The 22,020-nt window shown below is 37.0% G+C and overlaps 3 protein-coding genes across 3 annotated transcripts; 2 read left to right on the top strand and 1 right to left on the bottom strand.

Annotated features, from left to right (window-relative positions):
* Positions 1 to 76: 76 nt before the first annotated feature.
* Positions 77 to 8,462, bottom strand: LOC101298299 (alpha,alpha-trehalose-phosphate synthase [UDP-forming] 1-like). Its single transcript, XM_004295364.1, has 17 exons — positions 8,093 to 8,462; positions 7,764 to 7,861; positions 7,154 to 7,542; positions 6,542 to 6,656; positions 6,274 to 6,375; positions 5,595 to 5,745; positions 5,237 to 5,325; positions 4,567 to 4,615; positions 3,970 to 4,070; positions 3,114 to 3,301; positions 2,595 to 2,712; positions 1,997 to 2,173; positions 1,794 to 1,916; positions 1,628 to 1,715; positions 1,360 to 1,490; positions 1,171 to 1,269; positions 77 to 747 (listed from the first exon to the last, which is right to left on the bottom strand). The coding sequence occupies exons 1-17, from the start codon at positions 8,460 to 8,462 to the stop codon at positions 226 to 228; spliced, it is 2,910 nt and encodes a 969-aa protein (XP_004295412.1). The 3' UTR covers positions 77 to 225.
* Positions 8,463 to 13,866: 5,404 nt separating this feature from the next.
* On the top strand, positions 13,867 to 15,113 carry LOC101298002. The gene is made up of 2 exons (XM_004295363.1): positions 13,867 to 14,337; positions 14,696 to 15,113. The coding sequence occupies exons 1-2, from the start codon at positions 13,867 to 13,869 to the stop codon at positions 14,864 to 14,866; spliced, it is 642 nt and encodes a 213-aa protein (XP_004295411.1). The 3' UTR covers positions 14,867 to 15,113.
* Positions 15,114 to 18,940: 3,827 nt separating this feature from the next.
* On the top strand, positions 18,941 to 21,395 carry LOC101305144 (GDSL esterase/lipase At1g29670-like). Its single transcript, XM_004293602.1, has 5 exons — positions 18,941 to 19,354; positions 19,733 to 19,857; positions 20,048 to 20,293; positions 20,505 to 20,760; positions 21,005 to 21,395. The coding sequence occupies exons 1-5, from the start codon at positions 19,102 to 19,104 to the stop codon at positions 21,226 to 21,228; spliced, it is 1,104 nt and encodes a 367-aa protein (XP_004293650.1). The 5' UTR covers positions 18,941 to 19,101; the 3' UTR covers positions 21,229 to 21,395.
* Positions 21,396 to 22,020: the final 625 nt, after the last annotated feature.

Here is a 22,020-nt window from a genome sequence, read left to right as displayed (position 1 = left end):
ACAATGAGAATATTTGGCAAAATTTGAGCATTATGATTTGAACTTTTCTCTTTGTTTCTTCGGGTAAAATCGCTAAAATGTATGGAAGAATGAAATCTGAAGCTCTGAACATCTCATATGTGCAATTTTTTGTTTCCTTCTACCTACAAAACACAGTCCCGCGGGTCTGAGATTGTTCAAGGAACTCATATGTACTTGTGAAAGAAATCTTTCGACCGATGCTATCTAGATATTCTCAGTGCTTTGTTCTCCAGCTTCCGAGTTGTGAGGCACTGCTCCACCTTCTGAGTCGAGAGGCAGTGCTCCACCTTCTCTATCTAGAGGCATTGCTCCATCTACTGAGTCGACAGGCACTGGTTCTCCACCTTCAGCAAGCTCCTTTAAAAGAGTGACGACGTCGTCTGATGATTTGAGGAGATATCTTGCACTGGATCGCTTTCTCCCAACAGCACAAGAGAAGTAGTTGTCACCCTTGAGGTCAAGCACAGAAGAACCTTCATGCAGAGACATTCTATCACGCATTAATGTTGGCCTCCAAGCATTCACAATTCCAATATTAGCTCTCTTTTCTAAAGTTGACAACGACCGTTGCTTCTTAAGGCGGGATCCCTTAGAACCACTTTTACCCGTTGAAATCTTGGGCAAAGACGGGTTGACAGGAGTTGGTACTGATGTGGGTCGAGGAATACTTTGCGCTGGTGCCTCGGAAGGAAGCTCTGGTTCAAAGAATGTATAGAGATCTTCGTCCTACAGCAATCAGTCCATGGCATTAGTGTGCATTACATCACATATCCATCATCAAACTCAAGGACTAGATGTGTTGGCATGTGTATGCAAGCTATAACTCTGATATTATCTTCAAAAGCTAATTAAAGATTTTAATGAACTGAGCAACTTTTAAATTAGGAACAAACATATGCAGGAGTGTTCTTCCTTATATAGTAGCTTTTGGAGCAGACACATATAGCATCATGACAAACTCTCACCTTTAATTACTGTGTAACATGTTCTCAAAGAGTGTTACTGAGCTACTCTATAACTGACAGTATGAAGGAAAGTGTTCAAAAGATGCACAGGGAATATATATGCAAAATTCTTCCAATCAAAATGCTCACTGTTGAGAACTTATCTCTAATGATGATCTAGTTGACAGATCAAGAAGAAACACACCTTTGGTAGAAAGTGGCCAATACACAAAACATAATCAATTGGCGCCTTCATGCCTTTGTTATGAACGATTTCTCCTAAGATACGGTCAATAGCTGCACCCTGCTCAAACATGGAAACAGCAAACAGAAGGTTATTCTGATACATCCAAAACATAGAATTTAACACTTGCATGTAGTTAGAATAGCATACCTTTGTAACACCAACTGCTCGAACCTCCACAGACCGACCACCTTGGACAACATCGACGGATGCATTCGAGATTGGCCCTGTCCAAAGATGCTGCAGCAGATCCCTGGCTTGGAGTCTTCCGAATTCAACATCTAATAATATGAACATAGTGATTGCAGTTAATTTATATACTGTATGAATCAAAACTGCAGCAGTAATACCCTAGCTTTAATTAAAAGTAAGAAACACTACAAGAAGAAGAAAAACAATAACTTGTATTTTGTGCTACCTGCATATTTGTAGTTCCATACAAGTGAAGTTTCACGAAGCTCAAAATGAGATCGTGGGGTTCTCTCGGTGAAATACTCAAAGACATGCTGAAATCATGAACAGATGTCGGAAATTTGAATTTGGAAACAGAAGTTAACCAGAAGAAAATGAATTATAATACAAACCTTTACGCTGTCAACCCAATCCATATTTAAATTCTCTGGCATAGTTGTCATCCATTCTCCTGTTGTAAGACGCAAGAACATCCCATTTTCTGCTGCCAACCACATGTTGTAGTCACCAAAGTTCTGTATAAGAAGTTATCAGTCCCAAAGCATAAAATGCAAGATGTTAGAAATAAAGCATCATTGAAGGATGGCTACCATACATAGTCCAAGACGCTTCTGTCACTTCCACTAACGACAACAATTGTTGTCTTTGAGTCATCACAAAGCTTTTTCAAGGGTTCCTTGAGATCTGGGTGCAACTTGAGTTCCATTTCTCTAATTTGACCACCCCTTCTCCCAAGGGTATCCTTTGGTTCAGTTAAAGTGGCATTAAATCCCTATAATGGAGAAACAGAGACAATGAACATGATGAGATAAGTGAATAACTGTAAGTTGAAAGCAAGAAACTCCTTCCTCCGGTACCTCAAACTTCAATTGTTTCAGCAATTTCAAGTTTTAGTAACATTTTGAAAAATTAAAGTTGACATACATTTCTTAATCAATGAAAAAATATAGCGCTCATATCAACCATCTGAACTCAAACATGTAGACACCAAGTCTGCTCTAGGAATGCATCGCTTATACAGATGTCTCCGACATATATATAGTACAATATACCCTCTCGCTCTCTCACTATATATATATATATATACAAACATATATATATATGGACATAGGTATCAATTTATGCCAACATCATGCTTTGACTCTTCAATCGCTTACTAGATGTCTAGTGTGAAAAGAAAAGAAAAAACATACCAGTATAAGTAATCGATTGTTTGATTGAAAATAGCGATCGACTGATCCTTTGATAGGAAGTAATGGAGGAACTTGTCTCGTCCTTAGTTGAGCTTCAACAATAGTATCATTGAGTTCACTACATAAAAGAAAAATTCACCATTGAGCATGACCCTGAACAAAAGGGGAAGGAAACAAAGTGAAAAAGCTATGAGATAGCAGAACAACTATATTTTAATTAGACATCTGTATTTCTTAAATCTTCATTTTTGTAGTGTAAATCTCCTCCTGATTAAATTTTTGAAAATTATTTTGGTGGATCCAATTACAAATCAACACTACAACTTGATCAGTATAAACAAAACTGCCAATGTTAATTTTCACAAAGCAGTTATTTTGGTTAAACGAAAATAACTATGCACTCTCACCAGTGTTTAACCTTGGAAACAAGTATAGTGAATTTTTTCACAATGAGATACGCATTCATGAGTCATGGTACAAAAAACTAGATATTTCATAGGACCAAGATATGATCAGTACCTTACAAAGGTTGCAGCCCACTCCTGAGATGTGTGAGTTGTTACATGCATGAAGTTATGATGGTGACGCTTTTCTCTTTCATCAGCTGGCATATTCAAAGCATAACCTATGGAAGCAGCAACTTCTGTGATATTCCACGGGTTCACCAATATAGCACCAGCACCAAGGGACTGTGCTGCACCTGCAAACTAAATATGAACAGAATAATTAGAACAGATTTCACAACTAATGAATTAACATAATTAATAGTGACTGCAACTTGATATGTTTAATGTACAATCTCTATACTTGCAGATGACTTTGTGATGCCTAAACAAGAACTCTAAGACCATTTTCTCTTTTAAAATGTTCTATCATAACCTAAAGTGATTGATCATTTTCCTGATGAGTTTCCCAAATCCCACCTTCAGAATGTTGATTGACTGCTTCCAATTTCTTCCTAAACAGTACAGAAACTTCACTAAAATTTCAAGAAGTTGGAATATAATCAATTCTCTGTTCTCCATTCTTCTCTCAAGGAGGGATAGAAACAGCCATATGGATATCCCTCCCTCCCTTTCAGAATTTCTTCTTTGGTCAATTTTCACTCTGAATTGTTTTCTGTCTAATCATACAAGACATATGACCAGGTATCTCATATTATAACATTGTCCCTGTGCAGGAATCAAACAAAAATCTGGAGTTTGTTTTTACTCTTTTTCTTTCCTTAATAATAGCATTTTACATATTGGATGAGAAAAGTACAAAAGTAGACACAAGTCAAGCTCAAAGCAACCAACTTCCTAGAGGCATTTTACATCATTGGATGAAAAAAGATATGCTGTGTATTAGAACTGCACATGACAGTTTTAGTTACCTCGCTTAGAATGAGAACCCCTTTCTTGGAAGCTTGACAAGCAACAAACTCATAGCTCACTAGATTCATCCCATCCCTTAAAGAAGTAACAAGTGCTACATCTGAAAATAGTATTCAAATGCAAACTCTGGTTATACAAAGCTTCTTAATTATTATAACCAAAAAAAAAAATCCTGGGCAAATTTTCCATACTGAGTGCAAGATGGGGGTGTTTAAATATGTAGAAGAATAACATTTAATGCATGAGGACAGGAAGATTGTTCCCAACATGCATGCCCTCTCCATTTCAAGTTCGGTCCAGAAGAACATGCATGTAAATAAATCTTTTCTGAGGAAGTAATATGCTTATTTAACCATCAAAATTAACATTATTGTGTTTAATGATGATCATCCTATTGCTGCAGCGTCTGATAAAATCTACTAGATAACCTTCTTCAGCTTCAATAAGAGTTGAATAATATTTTCTAACTTTATCGTGTATCGCTAGTCAAAGGCACAAAAAGTTAAAAAAAAACTGATTTTTGACATCAGAACACACAATGACTTCCCCATTTTTTGGTAATAATTCTGTGCGTTTTAAGTCAGAAAAATATGTACCTGTAACAGCATATAGTGCACATAATGCGTGAAAGTCCAGAGATCGGTCCTGTAAATGAAGTTGTATTAGAAATCTTCACATATATGTATCACTTGCAATAAATCCAGAAGTCTAATCAAAGATACTATAGTACACAAATCCTACAAAGATAAACTTAAAAAAATAAAAAGATATGTAAATATATATAACTACAGAATTCAGATTACCCTGGATATGTAAGCATGCATGAGGCATTTTAATATGTTAAGTATCCAAGTTATTGTCAAAGAAAAGACTAGGTTTGGTCTTCAGCTCTAAACTATTTACAACTAAAAAGAAAATTGAAATTTAGTCCCAGTTTGTCGCAAGCAACCACCATATACTAAATGCACAAAGAAAGGAAAATGTTTAAGAGCCTCATCAGCAAGTGAGCAAGTTTAGAGAGGCTCATCCATGTCTTCAACCTTGGTATCTAACTAGACGAAAGTACTCTTGTATTTAAATTTCTAGGAACACTATTTGCTGTATTGAATTTCCAGATCTTGCATCCAGAATGCTTATTTACACATTTAATAGTTTAAATCCCATGTAGTCAATCAACAAAATCTTTTGTTCAGTTGTACATAGATATTCGTGAAAGAGCTTAATCTAACAGAATTAAAACAAAAGGCCAAGAAGATAAAAACAAACCAGATGATGTATTGGAACAGCAGTAAGAGTCCCAAACCTCCCATTAATGCGTCCTACAATCTCATGAACCTGGCTAGTGAGCTTCTGGTCTGTGAGTGAAACCGCATTACGTAAAAAGATATTAGACTCTGGAAGGACTTCAGGAGTACTATATGCCAAATGAAAAGACTTCTCAATTCTGATCATATGAACAAAATTATTTTATGATCAGCCATAAACCTAACCGGCAAAAAATACGGGAACATAATTGGAAGGTATATTGTCCATCTTCTATGCCAAGCAACCAGAAAAGAAGAAAGATAGACTACCACTGATGAACCCCATTCTAGTTTAGGGTATAGATGGAAAAGGAACCTACACTCAGGCACGTCGGTTCTTGTTGGTACAGCAATTTGCAGCAAGACTACTTTATCACGCCAACTCAGATTTTCCTCAAGGAATTTTTCGAATGCCAAAATCTTTTGAGGTATTCCCTTAATCATATCAAGGCGATCAACACCCAACATTACCTGTCCACAGTTGAATTGGAACATTTAAGTATTTGGAAATTTAAATAAAATAGTAAAAGGGAAAAAAGGAAGAATATGGACTCAAAACTGGATCCCCTGACATAAACAGATTCATCTGGACAATAGAACCATGAACCTCTGAAATGACTACCCAAATCCTAACAATGAAAAAAAAAAACAATCTGAAGACAAATATTTCATGGTTGGAGACGCATTCTAATAAAAAGAAGCCATTAAGAGAGAGCAATTCAGTAATTACAAAGTGGTGTGTGTGTGTGTGTGTATAGCTGATTTTACTTTTGATTAGCCTATCATTATCAGCAATACGTTTTACATTGATTAAGGAGACAAAAGAACTGACCATAAGAAAACATGAAGTTAGTTTGCAATCATATATAATAATCTAGACATTATTAAGAAGCATGCTGACAACTATGGCACAGAACTTACTATAGGAGTTTAGATATAAAATAAATAAATAAAGTACCAAATGGTGCTTTCAGGTCTTAAAACGTAATCAGTTCTTACCTTCCTGCCAGCAAATCTTTCCTTCAGTTCTTTCATGTGTTCCTGGACTTGAGGGAGTTCTAGAGCTCGAATAAATCGGTCTGAGTCTATCCCAATTGGAAACTACGTTTCAAAGCGGAAAAAAAAAATGAGCATTATGAGAATTGACCAAGTAAAGGAACTCTTGATTGAAAAATAATAGTAATAATTAAACATTATATGCTGATAAACAGATGAAAAAATAAGGGGATTCAAAAAGTGATGGGCTTATTTTTCTGAATACACATACCGCAGCTACTCGAGTCAGCTTTCCTTGATCCTCTACTCCTTCAGGTGTACCCTCTAAACCCAGAATACGAGTACAAGCACTAACAAAATGCCTTGCATAATCATATGTATGGAATCTGAAAATGAAAAGTCCACCCATTAGAACCAATAAGCTCTCGAGATATAGCATAAGATGGCAACTTATAAAACATATTCCACAACAGAATATGGAGAACAATTGTCATGTAATCAAAGCTTACTGTATTCATAAGCAGGAAAAATACGTTCCTTAACATTATCTGCCATGGTGTATAAGGGTTATTACTTTGGATTGAACCAAGTGAGATTAGGATTCCTGACAAAAGCATCTCTCAGCTAGAGTTTACAACCCCTTCTTTCATTTCATTAACTAAGAACGCTTAGAAAGGGCGTCATTAACATGATCATAAGTTAAAGCTTCATTCAAGCTCCTTTAATGTCATCACTACAACAGTTTACCACCAAACATTGATCACATTTCCAGGATCAAATCTGGAGAACTGTTGATATGAAAAACCTCAAGGGTCAAATAAGTACCTATTTAATCATATTATACTGTGCAACAGAAATAACAAAAAAAAATTACAGGACATACCCAACCAAATCAGCAGCAAGAACGGATCTCAATAGTTCTGATCTAGATGGCAGTGTCCTATGTATTTCTGATGAAGGAAAAGGTGTATGGAGAAACCAACCAACTTTCATCCTGCTATTATGTTCTTTTAGACATTTAGGGAGAAACATTAGGTGGTAATCATGGCACCAAACAACATCGCCATCCTCGTAGTGTTTGTTTACAACATCAGCAAACATTTGGTTTGCCTTCTTATATGCATCAAACTGAGATTGGAAGCTCCGGGTGGTTGCAAGGCGGTCTTCTTGTGGAAGTCCAAGATAGTGGAAAAGAGGCCACAAGATGTTGTTACAGTAACCATTGTAATATTGATGAACGATTTCTTCATCAAGAAACACAGGGATGCACCTCTGCAATTAATAATTAATAAATTTTAGTCTTTTCTCCTTTAACAGTTTAATACATAATCAAACAGATTGTGCACAGCATGACAATGTGTCTGTATTTCGAGGTATGGAGATAGGGGGTTATGAATGGGACTATATTATTATCAATATTTTGAGGTAATAAATGGCCGGCGTATTAGCTTAAGTTCTGTGAAAAATTCAAAATGAGACCAAGAGATTTGAACCTTTTCAGCTAAGGCTTTAGTCAGTGCCTTTTGTCCAACAGTATCAGGTACATTTACACCAGCCCAACCAATCCATCTGGCATCAAACTCCTTCACACCTTCAAGAAAATAACACGGGGTTAATCGAGCATTTGATGGAGAAAATTTAACACATTTACCTTTTGTGATTTAGAGTGAAGAAAAACAAATGATGTCGACAACATAGATACCTTATCTGATACCAAAAGAATAAAACATACAGCTTATCATGTGCACAAAAAAAGGGCCACTAACCAAAAACACAGGATGTACTGAAAACAAAGGGATAAGGAAAGAGGAATTATCCTTACCTAGAAGTGCACTCACTAGCCCTCCTACACTTATCTCAAGCTGCCATGAGTCTTCACCCTTCCTAACTGCAGAGACAGGTAACCTGTTGGCTACAACCAATAACCGTTGTTTAGATGGTCGCCCCTCTTGCCATTCACATCCATCAACAAAAGCTCTTGCTGCTGCAGCCCCATCTGCACTGTCTTCATCACCAGAGAGAGCTGAATTTTCACCATCAGTAAGAAAGAATGAACTCAGTTCTGCATGTCTGTTGCCGTCTTCATTCGTCTGTGAAGCAAGATTTGATCTCCTTAGCTCTCTTTCCCTGAGAAGCCTTTCCAATCTACTTCTGGGTGTGAGGGGATTGCAGTTATACTTGTTTCCTGGCATATGATTTGTCCTGCAGAATAGGCTGCAATACGCAAAATGTACATAAACTCTCAAGCTACATATTGCGATAATTGAAACCACTTTCTAGCTAGCAGATTACTTACACTCAAACCACTCCAGCTTAAAAGATAATTCAAAGTGAAACCATTTCATACATCATACATGTCAAAAGTACATATTTCTAACCATTTCCAATCCAGACCTTGTTAACTTTTGTTTATGTAGGAAACATCATACATTAGTATATAGTTCTGAACCAAGTAGCAAAATTGCAGCAGAGGAAGATACTGCAGTAATTCAGATACTGTGAAAGTGACACTTCCAATGAACATCAGTAAACAGTAAAAATCAAGATTGTAAAAAAAGTAAATGAAACAAGAAAGTTAAACTATGCCCATTATCCAGAATTCAAGAAAATATATAGGTAAAAGCTTCATGATCCAAACCTAAAGCTTCAACATTACATACATCATGGTCATACTTCTCTACAGTAAAGCAACAAACTTTATGATCCAAACTTAAACCCTTAATATATATCATTCTTGAAGCACAAAAAAGAAACCCAAAAAAAGAAAAACCCATGTCACGACAAGAACAATAGAATATAAACAACCCCATAAATCCCCGATGAAAAAAATGAAAACAAACACAATGGTGCAAACAATACCAAGAAAGAACCCAAGAAAATCGATCAATGGGGAACCCAAAAGAGGAGTCATACGCAGAAATGGGCAGAATGCAGATCTCTGATGATGGGTTCTCCGAGAGTTTCACATGCAAGACCAAAGCTTTATCAAAGATGAAAACTTTACACTGTAAAGCAATACCCTTGTGTATAATTTGGTTCTTGTAGAAGAAGAAGGGGTTTATAAATGGATAGGCGAGAGAGAGAAACAGAGAGGCAGAGGCAAGTTGGCCAAAACCGATATTTTGGGGGGTTGGCTGGCTGTGGTCACCAAAAAGATGCAGAAAATTCTCAACACAAAAAAATGTTGATGATGATCAGATTGTGATGAAGGTCATTGGATTTTATGTGGGAAGATTTTATCCGGAGAAAAAAAAAATAGAAATAAAGAGGGGTGTGTGTAGTCACCGAAACCAATAAGTGAGAAGGGGAAGAGGGAATTGCTTGTTTCTTCTGGCCATGCAGATAACACTATATAGGGCACTCACAAGTCACAACACTGCTGCTTTGCTCTGCTTAGACTTGGCAGCAATCTATGTATAGTATTTGTGTATTTATATGATATATACCCCACAATATTTTTCTCTTACTATAGTTTTGGGTGTATTTTTCTTCAAAGAGTTCAAGTTTGGAAAACAACCATTTTGGTCCAACACACCCCTCTTGTTTTAAGGCAGGAAGTTAGGGTTTTGTTCATTTTGTTTAGTTTTTGATGATTGTTATATATAATTTGAGATTAAGCGGGGGATTCGTAAAAAAAAAAAGAAAAAAAGTGGGGGATTTGTCGTTGACAAATTACCTCCATATATATATATATATATGACGAAAAGTACATACTTAGTACTGTTTGTCACTATCATCTTCTTATTTTCTTTCTCATAAGAACAAGTGAAGGAAGCTGATGGTTGTCGATGTTCAATGTGGAATTTTGCTATCCTTATCCACATTATCAAGAACATCAAGCTATAAGAATGGAAAGTCATGTAATTTTGGACTCAAACTATGATATAATTTTAAAAATAGGTTTATGTTTCGTGAAAAATAATATTTTTTTATTGGGTAAACAACTCAAATGCTACCATTAGTCTTTTGTTAATCGAACTCACGACCTCTCACTTATTAAGGAGAGACTATACCGCTACATCAAATGGTACTGAGTAAGATAATATTAATTGATTTTGAAAATAAGTTTATATTTCGTATTTTGATTACCCTAAACGCTTTAATTGTCATGTCAAGAATAAGAAATGCTAATGAAACTGATAGTTATTAATCAAAGTATGATATATTTCATGCACCTAAGGCTGCCGCTCTCTAGCGTTGCCACCAAACCCTAAACCCTAAGGTTGCCGCACCCCAGCATCGCCATCAAGCCAGAATTCTTTCGGCACCACTACATCTGCAATATGCTCCAAGTTGCTATAGCTATGTTTGTGGGGCTCCCGAAACCCAACCGCCTTTGTACGGTGATCCAGTTGTGGAGATCTGCCCAAATTTTCTCTTTAGGTGGGGGTTTGATCTCGACGTCAACACACCTTAGCCAACAAAGGCTCACTCCCGAAGCAAGATATGATCATCACAACGATTTGGTGGAGATCGGAAAGGATATTAGGATTGGACGTTAGGGCTGAAAATTAAATCAAGAAGGGATTTTTGAAGTCGACACGGCGAGCACACCTCAAGGTAGAGGAGATTGAGATGAAGGGTGTTTTGATCCGTTTTGATCGGTTTATGCTTGAGAATGCTGGTAGTCAGACGTTAAGATGGGACTAGATCAAGAGTACGCTGGATTGGTTTGAAGGCCAATTGTAGCAGAGTCAAATAGTGGCAGGTTTGAAGCTCTTGGATGCCTTTCATCTTCCAAGGTGGTTGTGTGTGGCGACTCGATGGGTACCGGTGGATGGTAACATGACGACAAAGCACGCAGTGGCGGCGGCAATCCCTATCATGAACCAGGTGGGTGGCGGATTTGGTGACAAACCTAAATTAGGATGGGTGCCCACATCAGGCTTGGGGCCCAAACCGATGATAAAGCCCAGTCCATGTTGGGCTTCTAGTACAGTTCTGATGCGTAATACATATTCAGATTCAGGATCTAAAAGAGGAAGAGGTTCATCATGAACCTATCTTGATGCTTCGGTTTGAAAGTGGGCTCCCTTATGGGTCGAGTGGATGAACACTGGGCTGCTAGGATACCGTATTTGGGATCCTGGAGATTGTGATCTGGCTAAATATGGATACTTTGGCATCAATGGAACTATTGAATCGTCTGGAGTAGTACTGAAGGATATTTCAAATTATTATGCAGAGCATGGAATGTCAAATGAGTGGATCATGAGACATCTACCACCATGGGTACTACCACAACTTCTGTCTATAGATGGTAGTGGACGGGTATTTAATGGCTATTCTGGCTTTAAGCTTTCACAATTTTCTCAAAATTCGATTACACTACTGAGTGTGTTTCAACATGCTTGTTTGTCAAGCTCTATTTTGTAATTCTGCTCGTTTGAGCACTTATTACTAAATATAAAACTGTCTTTTAGTTATAAACAAAAAAAAAAAGCAAAGGCGTACCTAATTACACTTTGAGAAAACATTACTTTGTTGCATAATTATAGTTAAAAAAATTAAATTATGAAAACCATCCCATCACAAATTTCTATACTTAGTCTATATGTAATTGAACTTAGTCCATATAATTTTTTTTATCTGATTATATAGATATTGTTTATTTTGTTAAAAACAGTTGCTTCTTTAGTATATTTTAAGTCAACTTTCTTCTCTTTATTTCTTTTTCTTTGTCGTTGTATACGTCTCTATTCTCTTCTGCCAAAACAACTAAGCCAAGTGCCAAATTTTGTCTCTTTAATCTTCAGGTATGATTCTTAGCTATATTGATCATCCTCTTGGAGTCTTGTACGTGTCATATGATCTAGTTTTCAAATCTCAATATATTGATTGATGTATTGATCAAATTTAGTCCCATCATCTCAAATATCAATTGATTAATGTCTTGATAGTCCTAATATCCCATCATCCCATCACACTATATTTCTATTGATATTCTAATTCTAATTCTAATCTCAATTATTGTAGATAACTAATGCTAATGATGTGTATATATATAGATATATAGTTGTAATAGTACCAACGTTTGATTCATAGTTATTAGATTGTGTTTTTCCGTCCAGTTAGGTTTAAAGATTATACACTTATTTATTGTATTGTTAGAGCGGTGTAGGTATGTTCTTTTGTCTTTAACTTTTGTTATCGAATTTCTATAAAATATTATAATATTGATTTCTTAATGATCAGTTAACTACGTGATTTTTTGATATGTTTTTAATCTAAAATGTGATATGTAAAATATAAAAAAAAAAAATTAAAGAATTTTAAGAAAAAAAATTTAACCCACCCCAACCTAAAATCATAGGTCCACCATTGAAAAAAGTACGCTGTATTTCATTGGTTTGACATATTATTGATCGAAAACGCTACTTTTTCAAGTAAAACATCCGCTAGAACAGAAAGTCTAAAAAATATGAGCCAAGTGTTTATTGAGATATCATGCATTGGCGCTCTCACGACTTCAACATGTGAAAATGGAAGATTACCCTTATATCAGGTCATTATCATCCACTTTTAGTCTATGAGATTTGAGCCATAAGCCTATAAATGACACTTTACAAAGATATTTTCTTGCTGTCGTTGTAAAAACGAAAGCTTTCCAGAAAGAAAACATGACAGCAGCTTCTTAAACCGTAATTAATCTTATTTCGTTAAAACAATGAGCATTCCTGCTCAACTCAATAGGGCTTAATTTCATCTATCATGCATTCACGCTGGATTCATAACATGAGGTTATGCTTTATATTGGACCACAAATCCACAATATAAACATCTTTCAGAACAGTTCATTAGTAAACGAATCATATCCCATTGTCCTTGTATCTATCATCATCGTCGTCCAGAAGTAAATCTCAATTCTCAAACCACAGAAACTAAAACCAGTAAAGGGTGGTAGGGAGATGAAGAACTGGAGATAACCTCATCGATATCTCTTCTCATCTCATTGGTTTGCTTAGAGCAACAATTGAAATGCATTGCATTATTTCATTCATCAAGGACACTACGTACGTACAACCAGAGTTCACTATTAGCCATATATATTCACTATCAGCCAGAGTTCCATAATCTTTAAGGTTACAGCGTGTCTTACAGATTGATCTCAGCCACACGAACAAGTACCAACCTCTCTTCAACGTATACGGAAACCGGGAAGACGCCGGAAAGTGTTGATGACTGAGAATAGACTGACATGCACGACAATATATATGAATAGAAATTATGTTTTACGTGTTTTGACACATTTGAAGACAACAGGACACCTCCATCAGTAGATCAAGAGCACTCTACAATTTTGGCTAAATTGGTGCATCATACACCTAACCAAACACTGAATTGATAAATTGATTTCAATGATGTTAGTTTAGTAGAAGCATGTTAAACTGTAAGTAAGACAGATGTGATAGAGACGATAACTAAATATGTTTTCGGTCCGGACTGGTAACAAAATTATGAGCCCAAGACAACCCTTCAGCCCAATACAAGGTTAACTGGGTCTGCTGACGAGCTCGCAACCGGCCCTTCAAATAGTACCCAAAAGTTTCTCAGTCCAACTCCAGCTTCAGCAAATCCTCAGAAAACGACGATCAAATGGCCAAAACGACGCCGTCGCCGGCAATTCTCCTCCTCACCCTCCTCCTCCTGATCACACCGCCGCCCTCCCAGTCCCTCCCCTACTCCCAATACCGCACCCTCTTCTCCCTCGCCCACTCGCTCATGACGCGCGTGGCCAACCTCCGCGCCTCCCGCGGCGACCACGCCGGATCGGACCGGGCCAGGAACATCGCCGCCAAAATGGAGAGCGGGCTGGGCCTCGGCGTCTGGGGCTTCATGTGGTCGGCGGGGTGGGACTACCTCAAGAACTACTCCTGGAGGGAGCTGCCGTACGCGGAGATGTACGGCGCCGCGTCGGAGGCGAGCGAGTTGATGAGGTGGCTCGGTGAGTTGACTCGGAAGGAATCGGACTCCGAGCGAGCCGCTTGGATCGGTCAGAATTACCAAAATGTCTTCAGGGTCTCCACTTCGCTGCTGCGTAGGCTTCTCAGGGTGTTCAGTCAGTCGGTACGCACCGTTTTGCTTTGCTTTTTTAACCCGTTAGTTACTCTTGGTAAAATGTTTTTACTAGTAGGAAATGACGTCTTACCCATACTCACATATTGTAGTTTTCTAGAGACTATCATCCATATTAGTGTCATCTAAAAGATATCATAACATTGATATTCGATACACACGTTGTACCAAAGACTGTCCGTAGAAAAAGTTATGAAATGTTTTTGATATATTATAAGATAACGATTACTTCATGACATAAAGGTAATTCATGTAATTTGACGTGTACAAAAATGTTACAAAGTGATATTGAAATTATCAGAAAGTTTAGTGTTGTGATGTAACAAAAATAATTTGAACTATTGGGCAGGGAGCTTTGAGAGAAGTGGTGAAGGCAGTTCAAAGAGAGGTGGTGGAGGGCGAGCTATTGAAGGACTGTCTTGAATTGGGCAGCAATGACTTTCGTGGTGTGCTTCAGATTCTCAAGGATTTGGGATTACAGTACGGTTCCGCCGCTAGTTCTAAGCACCAAGAACTTTGACATCTCTCTACTCCAAGGTGCTAAGCAATTGTCCCATTTTGTAGTTTGTTGTACGAATATGAATTTTGTACTTGCATTGTTTATATCTATGACTGTGTTGTAGCTTAGTCTTTGATATCCTTTTCTCTATTTTGTTTCTTAATCTTTGCCCATGAAGATGGCTCAACTTTCTACATGAGCTCGACCATGAGACTATAAGGTTGGTGATTAGGTCCTTTAAAGATGCTAGGAACAAAGTTTTACCATATCATTCTTCTGTTTTAGAAGTTTAGAACTGTTACATAATCGATTCAAGTTTACTTAAGAGAAAAACCAAGCCACACTCCTCCAACATTTACAATATATCTATTTGTTGATCACTGTTTATCTACAGTGATTTACTGTTCATCTAAAGTAAAAACAGTTTTGGGCTTGGGCTTTTTTTTTTTTGTTGAAAAAAAAGAGTAAATTGGGCTTCGCAGTTCGCACACTATCTAGAAATGACCCTCTGAAATTTGCTCTGTTCTGTCTCCAATGAAAAGAGTAGATTGGAAAAATAGTGAAAGAAAGAATCGAGGAGAAAGAACATAAGAGATATACTCTTACTACTATGATAAATGTTTTGTTGTTAAGTATTTCAAATTGAATCTATATAAATCTTGCATTTTGATACATTAGAAATGAGAAGAAAATAAGAAAAATTATGAACACAAATCTCACAAATCCCGCGACAAAGCGCGGGTCATAATTCTAGTAACTAATTAAAAAGTTAAAATAAAATTTCTACTAAAAATGCTCTTACAAATCATGTTCATGCAGTTTAAATTCCAGTAATAACAATACCATCAATCATGGCGTGGCATGATCAGACATTTGAAGTGCCTCTGGACCCAGATGCTCAAACAGCTTTTGCCATTGAAGCTCTGAATAAGACTTGGTTTAGGGTCACACGGACCCAGCTGGTCATCATCTTAAATAGGTCATGTGGTGGGTGATGAAATTGAAGAAGCCATACATATCATCATGTATGAGCTATACTGCTGTGTCATTTTCATACATATGACTATCGCTAATTTTCTCACTGATTTCGGCCAAAAATACTTAATTGGGTATAGCGAGTGCTAAAAATCATGTGCTTATCAATGCTATCATTCCCTCATCTTATCCTTTACTTATTAGATTGGCACCAGAATTCGGCTCGGAAAATTATGAAACGAGCAAGGATCTCGGTGCTGATAGTGATGAATTCAAGTCTCACTATGACATTTGCAAGATTCTACAATTTGTATTGAGCTTTAACTCATTACATGCTTGATAAGGTAAGCAGTATTCACCCCTCATGGTTTTGCTTACCTATTGAAAGAAAGAAAAACTTAGTACTTATGAGTGAAATTACTTCAAAATAAATTTAAGAAATAGTTAAATTAGATAATTAAAGTAAGTCGGCTTACAAAATCCATTCATTTCTTTTTGAGAAATAAGTTGACTACAAGCTCATTTCTTTTTCTTGGATACAGAAAGAAATGAACTCCACTGGATCTACCTTATTTTTCTTACAAATTACGGATACAAATTTACCGACCACTATTATTTGCTCATTAAAGTGTTCACCTTCCTAGTCTATTGACATATGCATCTTTAAATGGTTTAACTTTATTTTGATAATAAAATAAATATGTGTTAATAAACTAAGAGAGTGAACACTTTGGTGGGCAAATAAGGGTGGTCGGCTGATTTGTATCCCTACAATTACCAACTTCCTCACTAGCTTTTGTTAAACTAGGGAGAATTCATCAGATGGCTCTATATCTTTGTGTACAAGCAATAAAACATGCATGGATCTAAATTCTATTATGTGATATCCCAAATTGGGTACTCAGAAAAATGCGTAATTGAACAAAGGATAATCAAATCACAGAATTATTAAAAGGTTTAGATGTATATATTATAGTTTGCTTTTAGATGCAAATAATGATTGCCAAGTGAAAACTAAGAAGTCTAGTGATGGGTTTCAACCTCAGAGGCCAAAACTCCATCATTGAAGTACGTAAAAGAATTTTGCACATATCGGACAGATAGAACAAAGATGACATTAGTTTTTGTTGGGCACCATTCATGAAAAGGGTTGAATTTCGAGCATGAATTTCTCTTTACCCAGTTCAAACATGATGAAGCACCCCAGTTAAGAATTGACTGATATTTTCAGTCTCTCTTAAATCCAGAGTACACGGAGATTGGTTGATAATGGTTGAAGCTAGCCACCAGTCTTAAATACTGTTTTGGAGTGGACTAATGCAAAAGGGTCTCCACACGAAACAGTTGATCATTGGAAAAACACCGACTCAAAATGAGTCAAATGGCAACTTCCAGCTCTACAGAGAGACCTCTTCTCCCTCTTCTTCCATTTCCATTTTTCTTGTCAATAATGCATGGTAGGGGAATGGGTGATATATATTGGACTTTTGGAGTTCAACTTCAACCTGTAGCTAGCTGGGTATACAATGACTTCCATGGCCTAGACATTGAAGTTGCTCACCTTCCCACAATAAATGGCATGTGTTGGTTGATATATTTTCTACCTCTGTAGCTACACCATGCATGTTCTTGCTAGACATGTTCCTGTCAAAAGCCTGATCCCTTTAATTTGATCTTTTTCCCATGACCCCTTTTCAAGATCATAGTATATAGTTCTCTTAGCTTTCTGCATTTCTTTTTAAATTTACTTCATGGATCAGTTCTGCAACCAACTAAATTTAGAGCCAAAGGCAACACAAGATGGACAGAGATTGTATGAGCTAGCTGAGGACCACTGAGTAAGATCTACAAGAAGGTTGCCATGCCAATGCATACAGATCAAACCCTACCCTGCTTGGTCTTACCTAGTCTGAAACTATGTGTAATCAACATGGTATTCCAAAAAATGGCATTATTAAGTATTAACTAGCTAGGGTTCATGTTTCATTATAACCCCCAGTAGAGACTGGTACGATTCAATTCAACACTTTGTTCGTTCGGGTTTGATTGTGTCATAGCTCTATGATTCGGATTAGGTTTATCGTTGGATGAACTGCATTGCGGATATTGACCCTAAAAAAAAACGGTAGGTACAGCTAGTTCGTGAACCGCTAACCATCGTACTGTAAATAATTAGATCGAAATTGCAATTTTTCGTTTTTATTTTTATCTTCATAAAATTTTATTTAAAAATTTGAATTTCATATTAATAATTCAATTCAATATTAACAATATTAATAATAAATTTAATAATAAACTAATAATAAATTAAAGTACATATTTATTTTTCACTCGTAACTTCTTCATATCATTTGACTAACCCTAATTCTTCAACAAAAAAAGTAAAATAAAATTTCTTTTTGTTATTCTTCCAATTCCAATAAAATGCAACTAGGTCTGGTGAGAGTATGAGTTGGCGATCAGAACGGGAACAGGTTTTCATCTCTAAAATTAATCATGGTAACGTATTCAAAAGGATGACAATGAAGATAACGCCGGAAGTACTGTTTCTGTCGTGAACTGGCGATCGGTATGTATGTTTTGTTCATCTCAGTGCATATAAGTATTTAGACAAAATGCCTCAAAGATGTTACAGACAAGATAAAATTGAGAGTAGAGCAATAAGTTAATGTGGGTACTACTGTTCTACATGCATCTTGTACCTAGAACAAGAGTTATTTGATGTGCCATTGAGTTGAGGGCATTGAAAGGGTAACTGGTAAAACCAAATGCATGCCTTGCTACAATATCGGTTGCCATTGAATTATTTCTAAGCAGATCGAACCGACATGGCCAAGATGCTAATTGGTGTGCAGACAACATTTCGAACAATGCAAAGACTTATGAGGTCTTGGGATGCAAAATCTTTAAAACTTTTACAAGCTAGAAATTTAGAGCAGAGAGGAGAGGCGTCAGGGAACGGCCTTGGCTTCCCATACATTACAGTTTCTCACATTATATCCGCGTGATATTAATGCATTCGAACTAACTCCTCAACTGTAAAAGCTAGGCCATCAAATGCCATTGCTTTTCTCAGTACATATACTCATCAACGTCGCCCCTAAGCTCCTCACACTCACTCACAGACCCAAAACCAGCACCATTCTCCTTTCTCTTCCACCATTTATACCTTTCCCTCTTTAGCTAGAAGAAGCTGCTTCTTCTAGCATCTGGCTACTTGATTAGAATTCTCTTTGTTTGCTTGTTTTTAGTACCTTTTGATTTCTTATCATTCGGGCATTATGGTGGGAATGGTGAAGAGAAAGTGGGCGGTGTGTGTTGTGGTGTTGGTCTTGAACTTGGGGTGGTGCAATATTGGGGCAAGAGCTGAGCCACAAGTGCCTTGCTACTTCATCTTTGGGGATTCTTTGGTTGATAATGGCAACAACAACCAGCTTCAGTCCTTGGCTAGAGCTGATTACTTGCCTTATGGGATCGACTTCGGCGGACCAACCGGAAGATTTTCCAATGGGAAAACTATTGTTGATGTTGTTGGTAAGCTAGCTACTCTCTCACTCTTCATTTCTTTGGTTGGTGGATGTACATGCAGCTAGCCTTTAAACCCTGGATGGGAATACATCTGAAATAAGTATAGAGTTAGGTTGGTATCAACTAATCTGTATTACTCATTTATTATGACAACATCAAAGAGTGAACCTATTCTGTGAGCTTTCCATCGGTTTCTTTCAAGCATCACCGCAAAAATTCACCCCACTCATTTCATTGGGGTAGATGAAAAAGATTACTGCATGTATAAATAGTCTAGGCAATACTGAAGTATGAGTTTATGACATAATTACTAGAAGTCTAGAACTGTAGAATTCATTAATCATGATACTGACCATCAAGTGTCATTTACGTTATGATCTGCAGCTGAGCTTTTGGGTTTTGATGATTACATTCCACCCTATGCAACTGCCAGAGACCAGCAGATACTCAAAGGAGTGAACTTTGCATCTGCAGCTGCTGGAATTAGAGAGGAAACCGGACGCCAACTGGTAATTACAACTTTTCATTAATTCACTACCGCACGATGCCATTTATGTTACGATGTTATGTTGGAGACTCAATTTGAGACCTCACTTATAAAACAAGAGTCAAAGGTGGTCAAATTAATCGACATCTCTAATAACATAACATAATATCTGAACGTCCTTATGTATAATGATTCTGTTACGAATATTGTAGGGAGGTCGGATCACGTTTAGTGGTCAGGTAAGGAATTACCAGAACACAGTTTCCCAAGTGGTTAACTTGCTAGGCGATGAGGACACAGCTGCTAATTATCTGGGCAAATGCATGTACTCTATTGGATTAGGCAGCAATGACTACCTTAACAACTATTTCATGCCCCAATATTACAACACCGGAAATCAATATACCCCTGAGGAATATGCTACTTCTCTTATTCAGGACTACAGCAAGCAACTTCAGGTTAGTCGATTTCCTCCTCCTTCCTTGATTTTTTGTCCTTCATAGCATTGTGCAAAGTAGTAAGAGTAACACTAAATTGAAAATATCTTTTGCTAGTTAGGTTGGAAATCTATGTGTATTCAAGTATTTGTACATATAAGTATGGGTTAAAACTTGATGTATACGAACAGTTGCAGATACTTGATCGATGTTGGTGGTGTTGAATATGCAGATTTTGTACAATTATGGTGCAAGGAAGGTTGTGTTGTTTGGAATTGGTCAAGTAGGTTGCAGCCCAAGTGAATTGGCTCAAAATAGCCCAGATGGCAAAACATGCGTAGCAAAGATAAACTCTGCAAACCAAATCTTCAATGGCAAGCTCAAGGCCCTTGCCAATGAGTTCAACACTAACTTCCCAGATGGAAGATTTATCTTCATAGACTCCTACGCCATTTTTGCGGACATAGTAAACAGCCCGGCACAATATGGTAAATGCACATCGTTGTTTTTAATCTTGAAAACAGATGGATTTAATTTGTGGTTGTAACTTCTACATGTATTGTGCGATGTTCTTATTTTGTTAGCCGATCAACTCTGTTAAATTCTTGACAGAAAGCGATCACACGATGAATTTATGTGATCGCTTGGTGTGTCACACACACCAAACGGACTAAAATTAAGTACATTTCTTGAAAATGTGTAACTAATTCTATCTTCCCTTTTGTGTTTCAGGATTTACGAATATAAATACAGGATGCTGTGGGGTGGGAAGGAACAATGGCCAAATCACATGTCTGCCTTACCAAACTCCTTGTGCAAATCGTGACGAGTATCTGTTTTGGGATGCATTCCATCCCACTGAAGCTGGAAATGCTGTGGTTGCGAGGAGATCATACAATGCTGTTCGTGCATCTGATGCATACCCAGTTGATATAGCCAGCCTAGCTGCGCTCTAGTATAAATCAAACTACGTTGTTTCAGGCTTCTGGCTACCACTATATATCTTGCAGCTGAATCATGAAGCAGATTCATGTTTGGTTCTTAAGAGTTTTGAACCGTCCAAATTGTTATGTATGTTAATGTTCATGTTTATTTGCATTAATCCAAAATGAGTATACCAAGAGATGAAACAAAGTATGCACCGACCTTATGTCCTTGTCTCAATTATGTTCTCGTTTTATGACTAGTCTTGTCGTTCTATAGGGCTGATATAGGTAAACTGTAAAAACCCAGGCTGGGTTTTGGATATCTTGTCGATCAGTCGCATTGCTTGTTTTGTATTGTCAATTATTGATATCACGTACTCCTTACTCCTTAGTCCTTTGGGGTCCTTACTCCTTAGTCCTTACCATGAAATTCGAAAGACCATTGAAACCAACTTTTTCATCCCATGCCCCATTTGTTAAGGCTATGTTACCTGTACTAATTAGGTTTTATGTAATCAATTAGCAGTTAATTAGTTGCTAATTGGGGTTATATGTTTTAATTAAGTTTCATGTACTGAGCTGTATATGAGCTTATATATGCTGACAACAAGACGTACAGATGACTCCATACATGTAGGTACACTATATAGTATTAAGGAGGGACTAATTCAAATTGATCGAAGTTAATTAATTTTATAAATGTGATTAATTGATTACAAGTTTACAACAACATTGGAGAATCAAAGAATAGAACAATCTATTTACAATGTCATAGAAGATAAGAAGACTAGCAAATGCAGGGAGACAGATCAGGCAAACAAA

Source organism: Fragaria vesca, linkage group LG3 (genome assembly GCF_000184155.1).
Source record: "Fragaria vesca subsp. vesca linkage group LG3, FraVesHawaii_1.0, whole genome shotgun sequence".
In the NCBI taxonomy this organism is placed as follows: Eukaryota; Viridiplantae; Streptophyta; class Magnoliopsida; order Rosales; family Rosaceae; genus Fragaria; species Fragaria vesca.
This window is presented reverse-complemented; position numbering and strand designations above follow the sequence as displayed.

Excerpts from the sequence above, each read along its gene's own strand:
- LOC101305144 (XM_004293602.1), top strand. The coding sequence starts at position 19,102 with ATGGTGGGAATGGTGAAGAGAAAGTGGGCGGTGTGTGTTGTGGTGTTG. Across the intron at positions 19,355-19,732 it reads AACTATTGTTGATGTTGTTG|CTGAGCTTTTGGGTTTTGAT; the intron begins GTAAGCTAGCTA and ends TATGATCTGCAG. Across the intron at positions 20,761-21,004 it reads AAACAGCCCGGCACAATATG|GATTTACGAATATAAATACA; the intron begins GTAAATGCACAT and ends TTTGTGTTTCAG.
- LOC101298002 (XM_004295363.1), top strand. The coding sequence starts at position 13,867 with ATGGCCAAAACGACGCCGTCGCCGGCAATTCTCCTCCTCACCCTCCTC. Across the intron at positions 14,338-14,695 it reads TCAGGGTGTTCAGTCAGTCG|GGAGCTTTGAGAGAAGTGGT; the intron begins GTACGCACCGTT and ends ACTATTGGGCAG.
- LOC101298299 (XM_004295364.1), bottom strand. The coding sequence starts at position 8,462 with ATGCCAGGAAACAAGTATAACTGCAATCCCCTCACACCCAGAAGTAGA. Across the intron at positions 6,376-6,541 it reads AGCTGACTCGAGTAGCTGCG|TTTCCAATTGGGATAGACTC; the intron begins GTATGTGTATTC and ends TTTGAAACGTAG. Across the intron at positions 4,616-5,236 it reads CTGTTCCAATACATCATCTG|GACCGATCTCTGGACTTTCA; the intron begins GTTTGTTTTTAT and ends CTTCATTTACAG.